This window comes from Podarcis gaigeae (assembly GCF_964106915.1).
Source record: "Podarcis gaigeae genome assembly, chromosome: 2".
NCBI lineage: Eukaryota > Metazoa > Chordata > Lepidosauria > Squamata > Lacertidae > Podarcis > Podarcis gaigeae.
The window spans coordinates 22,709,452-22,719,536 of record NC_139679.1 but is presented as its reverse complement, the minus strand read 5'-3'; the positions used below and the strand labels follow the sequence as shown (position 1 = coordinate 22,719,536).

The 10,085-nt window shown below is 48.0% G+C and overlaps 1 protein-coding gene across 1 annotated transcript; it reads left to right on the top strand.

Moving 5' to 3' along the window:
* The first annotated feature begins 359 nt into the window (after positions 1-359).
* On the top strand, positions 360-9,793 carry LOC310839189 (tubulin alpha-1C chain). Its single transcript, XM_083727664.1, has 4 exons — positions 360-515; positions 6,778-7,000; positions 7,977-8,125; positions 8,714-9,793. Exons 1-4 carry the CDS (start codon positions 513-515, stop codon positions 9,686-9,688), a joined length of 1,350 nt encoding a protein of 449 aa, XP_083583790.1. The 5' UTR covers positions 360-512; the 3' UTR covers positions 9,689-9,793.
* The last annotated feature ends 292 nt before the right edge of the window (positions 9,794-10,085 follow it).

Genomic DNA, 10,085 nt, shown 5'->3' with positions numbered 1-10,085 from the left:
AACACCCCCCCCCCAAAAAAGAGTTGGTGGGCATTGCCATGGGTGTGTGTTTGTGTCTTGTGATCGATTGCGCGGGGCGGGGCTTACCTGCTTGGCCCCACCCCCCGCACATTTTATTCAAGTTGGCACCCCAACTCTGTTTCGTGGAGGTGGAAAGCGCCTTTAGCTCGGGTCAAGCTCTGGGTTCGACTTCTGCGCTCGCTCGTCCCCGCCTTCCCCTTTCGGGGAATTCGAACGTGCCAATCAGGGGTCAGAGCGGGGGCGGTGCGCCTCCCTCTCCCCTCTTCTGTTCCAGCCACGAAGCCCCGCCCCGTTGCCTACGTCACTCACGCCTTATAAAAGTAAAAGGCCCCCCCCCCCGCCCTCGGCAAAGTGCTGAAGTTGGGAAGAAGTTTTTGCTCACTGGCGACTCCCTGAACGGGTCGATTCGTGAGGAAGGCGGAGCTCATCCCGTTTCTCAGCCTTCTCTTTCTCCTTTATCTGTTTGGTCTCTATCCTGCCTGCCGGGAAACATGGTAAGTCGTGGGTCGGATGCTCCTGTAGCCTCACCTCGGCTTCGGTTCTGGGGATTTTGGTGCTTTGGGAAAGGGAAAACAAGGCTGCTTAAAGCGCAATGCGTGTTTCCTCGTGGGTCTTGGGAAGGCGCGCAGGACTGTGCCCCGGGAGTGTCAGCTGGGCCCGTGGGTGCAATGCAGCATGCACAGCCCTGGCACCGAAGTTTGTGGGTGCCTGGCCCCTTCGTGGGGAATTTTGTGGGTGCTCGGGCACTCCAGGGCGTTGGCACCGTGTCCTGCGCGTGTTGGCAGCCAGCTGGGTCTCCCGGAACACGTGTGTAGCGGGTAAGCCGGTCATGGGTGCGGCTGAAGGGCGCCAGGTTGAGATCTCGTGTGAATGGGGTGGTGTGGCGTCGAGTCGCCCTTCCCTTCCCCTCGGGAGATGGCCCCTGGCCCCATCGGCTGCGCTGGAGCTTTTCTCTGACTCCTGCGATGGGGCGCAGCGCTTAGGGAAACAAAAAAATCGAGGGAAGAGCACTTGCGTGCAGGACGTGCTACTCGTAACGCGCAGACACGTGTCTGCTGGGCTGATGTCTTGAGGAGCCGCATCCAGGCTCTTTCCCGCAGGCCAGGGGTGGGGTGAGCAAAATAATGCTCTGAGGTTTAGGTATGTGGGCAGGATGCGTAGCTCTGTTGCCAGCTTCCTCATGTACTGTATAATAATAATAATAATAATAATAATAATAATAATAATAGACATCCACTCCCACCCAATGGGCGAACCCGGCTCTGGGGAACCTTTCTGAATCTCGATTTAGCTGACATGAGGTGCCTTCTCTGCCTGAGTCAGGCGCTGGATACTGATAATCCTGGGGGAAAGGGCTTGGAGTGTATTTGTTGCTCTCTTGCAGCTCTGTAGAGCCTGGTAGGAGATAAGCCAGAAGCATGTTTCATGGGTAGTCAAGGAGCAACAAGGCAGGCCCAGGAGGATAATAGTATGTGCGAGAAACAGGGAGGGGTTGCTAGAAGCCTCCCTTTACTCATTCTGAGAAATGGGTTTCCGTGGATCTGCAAATAAGCTCTTTCCAAAATCCTCCAGACTGTGCGGTTATCTTGCTTTTGCAATGCTCAGCGGCAGGACGTGACCCTCTTAAGCTCCGAATGACAGCTTCCTGGCACCATCTCCCTTCTTGACTTTGGACACGGCATGCTAAGACGCTTAACGCATCAGGGTTCAAAAGATCTACACAAGCAGGGTGCCGAGAATGTGGTGGAAGGGGCCTGTCGAAGAACCAAACTTGTGCTTGCTTATTTTGGCTATTGGTTAAAAGAAGGAAGTGCTGTTAACCAGAGAGCTTCTCCAAATCACAGCTCTCTAAAAACCGCTCTGTTTCCAAATGCCCACTGCAAAAGTGCCAGCCGAAGCTGTTTGGGTAAGACTTAAAAGGCAAGCTCCTTTGGGCTTGGGTAGCATCTTGAAAGCGAAAGTGGCCAAGTTTGGACTTGCCAGCTGCTCTTGCAAAGAGATGCCCTAAACGGCCTCAGCCCAGTATACCTGAAGGAGCGTCTCCACCCCCTTCGTACAGCCCGGACACTGAGGTCCAGCACTGAGGGCCTTCTGGCAGTTCCCTCACTGCGAGAAGCAAAGCTACAGGAAACCAGGCAGAGGGCCTTCTCGGTAGTGGCGCCCAAACCTGTGGAACGCCCTCCTATCATATGTCAAAGAGATAAACAACTACCTGACATTTAGAAAACTTCTGAAGGCAGCCCTGTTCAGGGAAGTTTTTAATGTGTGACATTTTGATGTATTTTTAATCTTTGTTGGAAGCCGCCCAGAGTGGCTGGGGAAACCCAGCCAGATGGGCGGGGTACAAATAATAAATTATTATTCTAAGGGGCTTTCTGCGGCATTGCATGATGCCCAGCTGCTGGTGAAAAGGACGAAACTTCTTTTAACATATGCTGGAAGGTGTGGCACATACAGCCAGAGTCAAGGAAGGACAATGGAAGGTAGAATTTTTATAATCGAAAAGGGATGTAGTAAAGCACTCAAGATGCAGTTGCAGCATCAATAAAAAATGTATGAGGCTGCTCAGCAAGTAGTGATTTATTTACTTCATAAAGTTTATATACATCTGAAGGAGGGATGCCAACTTCAATAAAATATTCGCGGTGGGGGCAGGTAAGCCCCACCCTGCTTTGGATCTGTCATGTGGGTAGCCTTCTCTTCTGTTTTCAGCTGTTGCTGAATACTGCCTCCACTGCAAACAACCAGCTACAGCAAGCCTAATCTAGTTAGGAATTCAAAATAGTTGGTTTCGAAACATCTACCCATTAGCATCTAGATTAGAAGATGGGCACTCCTGAGGAAGCAAGCATTACAGACTAGGAACCACAACTCCCTTGAACTCGAGCTCCCCTATAATATTCAGGCCTTGCCTTTTTTCTTTTTTCATCAAGGGAAGAGCTCTGAGCAGAGGGCCTGCATTGTGGCTGTTACAGTCGGGCATCTCCCTGTGCATATTATTAAAAGAATGGAAGCAGAACAGGCTCAAATTGAAGGTGCCATAAATGTAACACAGTTAATCTTAGAATATAGTTGATGGCAGGGATAGCCATTAATGTAATAAATAAATTATAGCATTTGTTTGTGAGTGGGTGTTATTGTTTTTTTTTTTGGTCATTTGTTTATTTTTTATTTTTTATTTCAATACATTTCCGAAGTTTACAAAAAAAAAGTAAATAAAAGATACGTAAGATAGCAACGCGGGTGGCGCTGTGGGTTAAAGCCTCAGCGCCTAGGACTTGCCGATCAAAAGGTCGGTGGTTCGAATCCCCGCTGCGGGGTGCACTCCCGTTGCTCGGTCCCAGCGCCTGCCAACCTAGCAGTTCGAAAGCACCCCCGGGTGCAAGTAGATAAATAGGGACCGCTTACTGGCGGGAAGGTAAACGGCGTTTCCGTGTGCAGCTCTGGCTCGCCAGAGCAGCGATGTCACGCTGGCCACGTGACCCGGAAGTGTCTTCGGACAGCGCTGGCCCCTGGCCTCTTAAGTGAGATGGGCGCACAACCCCAGAGTCTGGCAAGACTGGCCCGTACGGGCAGGGGTACCTTTACCTTTACCTTAAGATAGCAATGCAAAAGGATATAATGTGAAACATTGAAAAAAGATTTAAAAAACTCAGCTCGGGAACAGAAAAAAAGGGGGGGGAGGAAACAAGACAGAAAAATCTTTATCAACAACATTATTTAAGGAGTACAAACCATAACTTGAATAATCTATACACAAAACCTTCTAAGCTTTTAAGGCCGGGAAATAGAGGCACATTGTCTTCAAACAAGGACAGAATGCAAAACATGTTCTGCTTTGCATGAACAATTCACAAATTGCTACCATAGTTGAATTTCCTCTGGCCTATCCGTCTTGTTTCTCACACTGGCTACACAATCCTACTTAATGTCTCCTTGAGTGACGTCCACTGCATTCCTCTGGAGTTAAAACTGCCATCTTGTGCATATTTACATGGGATTATTAAGCGAAAAGGATTCCAGGATAAGGGTTAGTATAGCCTTGAAATTCTTGTCTTTAGCAAAAACACAGAATGCCTCTGAATGTTCTTTTTCTTTTAAACAATCTGTTGCAAAAACTTTACTGCTGGTTGTCTTGAGGTTTGTACCTTTCCCTTGAAAGACCAAATATAGACTGTGGATGCTAGTCATATGGGGTCCAAAGGATTAATTGGGGCATACTTACCCCTAAACAAAGGCCAGCTGTGTAAACTGCTTTGAGGTTCTATGAACGAATTTGATGTGTTTCTTTTAAAAGTCAAGTGGCAGATACATTTTGCTAAAAAATTTTTTTAGAAACTGCTGAGCTCATTGAAGTTGTGCTGCTCATTTAAACCTCTAAATAGGATTAATGACTTCAAAATGGCCTTCAGAAATGAAATTCACCCTAACCAATTCCTCTGACTATTTATACTACAAGTCTGTATGGTGAAGAACTCCAGATTTGAGGATTAAAGAATACTTGGAATGAGCACTGCTAACATTGCCCATCCAGTAGACTGCTATTCAGGCACCAAGAAAGGGACAACATTTTAATCTGGAATGTTTGTGGAGATGGGGAAGTCTTCCATTGAGGTTGAATCCTGACAAGACAGAAGTACTGTTTTTGGGGGACAGGGGGCGGGTTGGTGTGGAGGACTCCCTGGTCCTGAATAGGGTAACTGTGCCCCTGAAGGAGCAGGTGCGCAGCCTGGGAGTCATTTTGGACTCACAGCTGTCCATGGAGGCGCAGGTCAATTCTGTATCCAGGGCAGCTGTCTACCAACTCCACTTGGTACGCAGGCTGAGACCCTACCTGCCCACGGACCGTCTCGCCAGAGTGGTGCATGCCCTGGTTACCTCTCGCTTGGACTACTGCAATGCGCTCTATGTGGGGCTACCTTTGAAGGTGACCTTCCAGAATGCAGCAGCTAGACTGGTGACTGGGAGCGGCCGCCGAGACCATATAACACTTGAAAGACCTACATTGGCTCCCAGTATGTTTCCGAGCACAATTCAAAGTGTTGGTGCTGACCTTTAAATCCCTAAACGGCCTCGGTCCAGTATACCTGAAGGAGCGTCTCCACCCCCATCAGATGTCAAAGCAATAAACAACTACCTGACATTCAGAAGACATCTTAAGGCAGCCCTGTTCAGGGAAGTTTTTAATGTGTGACATTTTAGTGTGTTTTTGGTCCCTGTGGAAGCCGCCCAGAGTGGCTGGGGAAACCCAGCCAGATGGGCGGGGTACAAATAATAAATTATTATTATTATTATTATTATTATTATTATTATTATTATTATTCCTGTTTCAAAGGTGAAAGGCAAGGCATATCAGTTGAAGCTGTAGGAATTCCATTTTGAATTCTCTTCAGATTGGCAGATGCTGTTAGTTGCAAAAGCTGTCATGTGTCTCTATTACCAACGGTCAAACAGAAGCATGAAGTGAGAACGTCATTCTTCTGAAAATAGGGCTGCCATATTTCCAGGGAGAATTTCCAAAATGTGGTGCTTTGTCCAGGATCTTGTGGGGGGAAAACTCAACAACTTTGGGGTGTTTTTTTTTTAAAAAAGCTCTGTTTTGAAATATGACAACCCTGCTGAAAAGAACTCCAAATATCAACATCTCACTTATTAAGAGAGGAGTGTATTTTTCACATATCCTGTTTCTAAATCAATGAATTGTGGCTGCCTTTGCTTTTGTGCTGTCGAGTCTTCAGAATATTCTACAAGTCATCAGTAAGCACACAGTTTCTAATAACATGCATTTCAATTCTAAAGGGGCAAGAAGACTTCCTTAATGATAGGGGTTTGTGAATGGACTGTTCTGTTGCATGAAAATTACACAACAGCCTGTTAGTAACCAGGGCTGCCATACGTCTGGTTTTCCCAGGACATTATCAGAACTTCTTTTATTGAAATAAAGTTTATTTGGTTTTACAAATATAGAATTATAACAATATAAAATACATATCCATATTTAGAATTTTCCACCTTCCCCTCCATGGGTCCAATTGTTAACCTTTTCAACTGCATATTATTTCATAATCCATATTTTATATCTCTCCATTTTGTCCGTAATATCTGCCACATTACAAGTAGCAAAAGACATGACACTTGCAATGTATCTTACACTTGTAACATCATTGGGATTTCAAAGATGGAATTGATGTTGGGGCGGATGAATTGATGTCGGCCGGCGCTTTGTCCTGGATCTTAGGCAAGACTGTTGGTGTTTTTGTAAAAAAAAACCAAAACTCAACAACCTTTGGGATGTCCTGGTTTTTACTTTTAGAAAGATGGCAGCCCAACTAAGCAGCTAACTGGCAAAGATTTGCTCAAAAACAGTGGCTAGAGCCTTTGTGAGAACTGCTCTTTCATCTCTGCAGTTCTGGAGGCAAGTCAAAAGCCTCCACTTCTGAAGTAGAAGATAAACGAGGCTGCTGCAATTAGCAGCCCAAAGTCACCCTGTGAATTAGTGGATAAGTAGTTACAGGTTGACTTGCACATGAGTTTAAGCTGATGAAGCGTACCTTGCCCACGGAGGGGAGGGGGGAATGGTTAATGTTTTCTAAGAACAGGTCACGCTTAATTTCGCAAACTTGAATTTGCATGGGAACGGGTGGTAATTGATTGACACGTGGGGAAATTGTCAAGCGGTGACCGGTCCTTCAGCCGAAACCTCCCTGAGAGCTGTATTTCTGATGGAGCTACTACTATAGCTGCTTCTTTTCACAGCGTGAGTGCATCTCCGTCCACGTTGGCCAAGCCGGAGTCCAGATTGGCAATGCCTGCTGGGAGCTCTACTGCCTGGAACATGGCATCCAGCCTGATGGGCAGATGCCCAGCGACAAGACCATTGGGGGAGGAGATGACTCCTTCAACACTTTCTTCAGTGAGACGGGAGCTGGAAAGCATGTGCCCAGGGCTGTTTTCATAGACTTGGAGCCAACTGTGATTGGTGAGCATACAAACAGGACAGGCTACAGGTGGGGCTGTGGCTTAAATACCCTCCAACATTTCTCCAGTGAAAACAAAGGTAAAAAGGTAAAGGGACCCCTGACCATTAGGTCCGGTCGCAACTGACTCTGGGGTTGCAGTGCTCATCTCGCTTTATTGGCCGAGGGAGCCAGTGTTTGTCCACAGACAGCCTCAGGGTCATGTGGCCAGCATGGCTAAGCCGCTTCTGGTGAACCAGAGCAGTGCACGGAAATGCCATTTACCTTCCTGCCAGAGCGGTACCTATTTATCTACTTGCAGTTTGACACTTCGAACTGCTAGGTTGGCAGGAGCAGGGACCAAGCAATGGGAGCTCACCCCATCGCGAGGATTCGAAAATAGGGATGAATAATAATAATAATAATAATAATAATAATAATATATAATATAATATAATATTACTTATACCCCGCCCATCTAGTCGGGCCTCCCCAGCCACTTTGGGTGGTTTCCAACAGGATATTGAAAACACAATGAAAGATCAAACATTAAAAACTTCCCTAAACAGGGCTGCCTTCAGATGTCTTCTAAAAGTCAGATGGTTTTTTATTTCCTTGGCATCTGATGGGAGGACATTCTACAGGGCGGGTGCCACTACCAAGAAGGCCCTCGGAGCTGGACCTCAGTGTCTGGGCTGAACGATGGGGGTGGAGACATTTAAATTACCATGTATTTAAAGCCCATTTTCTTCCCCACCCACAAGAATCATAGCAGCTGTAGTTTCCCCCTCACTGAGCCAACATCCCCAGCACCCTTGACAAACTAGAGTTCCCAGGATTTTTTGGGAGAAGTCATGTGCTTTCCCTATATGGTGGGCATGCCACTCAGATCTCCTCAGAAGCCTTAGGCATGTGTTTGTCCTGGTGTACAACAAATAGGATTCCCCAAGGGCAGATGGTCTTAAATACCATTTCACTCGGGATCACTTCTCTCCGCAGATGAGGTGCGCACTGGCACCTACCGCCAGCTCTTCCACCCCGAGCAGCTGATCACTGGCAAGGAGGATGCGGCCAACAATTATGCCAGGGGCCACTACACCATTGGCAAGGAGATCATTGACTTGGTCCTCGACAGGATACGCAAGCTGGTGAGTTGATGTCTGCTGCCCGTGGGACCGGGGGAAGGAAGTATTCAGGAGCTACTAAACACAACACAGGAAAGACATTTCACAAAAACACCCATTATAAATGGAGAAAGGACATTTCTTTAATATGTTCCTTCTCGTTTCCTCTGTTCCGGATGTGAGCATGGTTGTAGCAAGAAAAAGCACTGCCCGTGTCAAGAGGGAATGGCCAGCTTTGCGGGAATAGACAAAATCCTCTAAAAGAAGAACAAATGGGGACCCTCCAAAACTACTACTACTACTACTACTACTAATAATAATAATAATAATTTATTTGTATCCCACCCTCCATGGCTGGGGCCGGGGTCAGAGCAGTTAATGTCATAAAAACAGCACAATAAGTGAGGACTGAGAGTCCATAGAATTCTAGATGCTAGAATGAGGAGAAAATGCAAAATCAGAGGGGAGAGGGGAATGGAATAGCAAAGGGGGGATCCTGAAATACCCCCCCCACTCCTCCCACTGCAATGTTTTGTTGCAGGTTTCACTTTATGTTAAAACTGAATTAAACTTTTGAGCTGGGGTCTTTTAAAACCTCTCTCTTTCCAACAGGCCGACCAGTGCACAGGTCTCCAGGGCTTCCTGGTCTTCCACAGCTTTGGTGGGGGCACCGGCTCTGGGTTCACCTCCTTGCTGATGGAGCGCCTGTCCGTTGACTATGGCAAGAAGTCCAAGCTGGAGTTCTCCATCTACCCAGCCCCCCAAGTCTCCACAGCTGTCGTCGAGCCCTACAACTCCATCCTGACCACCCACACCACCCTGGAGCACTCCGACTGTGCCTTCATGGTAGACAACGAGGCCATCTATGACATTTGCCGCAGGAACCTGGACATTGAGCGCCCCACTTACACCAACCTCAACCGCCTTATCAGCCAGATTGTGTCCTCCATCACGGCCTCCCTGCGATTTGACGGTGCCCTGAATGTAGATCTGACAGAATTCCAGACCAATCTGGTGCCCTATCCCCGAATCCACTTCCCCCTGGCCACCTACGCCCCGGTCATCTCAGCTGAGAAAGCTTACCATGAACAGCTGACGGTAGCAGAGATCACCAACGCTTGCTTTGAGCCGGCCAACCAGATGGTGAAATGTGACCCTCGTCACGGTAAATACATGGCCTGCTGCCTGTTGTACCGTGGGGACGTCGTCCCCAAAGACGTCAACGCTGCTATTGCCACCATCAAGACCAAACGTAGCATCCAGTTTGTGGACTGGTGCCCCACCGGTTTCAAGGTTGGTATCAACTACCAGCCCCCCACGGTGGTCCCCGGGGGCGACCTGGCCAAAGTGCAGCGTGCCGTCTGCATGCTGAGCAACACCACAGCCATTGCTGAGGCCTGGGCTCGCCTGGACCACAAGTTTGACCTGATGTATGCCAAGCGTGCCTTTGTCCACTGGTACGTTGGGGAAGGGATGGAGGAAGGCGAGTTCTCGGAGGCCCGGGAGGACATGGCTGCCCTAGAGAAGGATTACGAGGAGGTGGGGGCAGACAGTGCCGATGGGGATGACGAGGGCGAAGAATACTGATTTCTGTCTGTATCCGTTTGTTTTCTACTTCTCACTCCTGTCTCCTCCTGGATGCCTTCTGCTGCCCATTGTGTTAGACTCATTAAACAAAACGTTTAGCTGAAAGCAGTCTTGTTTCTTTCTTTATAGAACAAACCGTGCCCTGTCCTTCTGAGTTGTAGGCCTGGGTCCAAGATTCAGCATTGGAGACCATTTGTCTGTGCCCTGTCCTTTAGAGTTGCATAAAGGGTCTGTAGGACTCGGTCCTTCTATAGATGATGTCAGCTGAGAGCATGCTTTTTGAATGAGTGGAGCTGGACTGGCCAGGCTCTTAGGGTTGGCAAAGCTTGAATGTCTTTGCACCAGGACAACACAGGCATTTGCTGTGCACTGAAGCATGCAAGGGCACTGACCTATA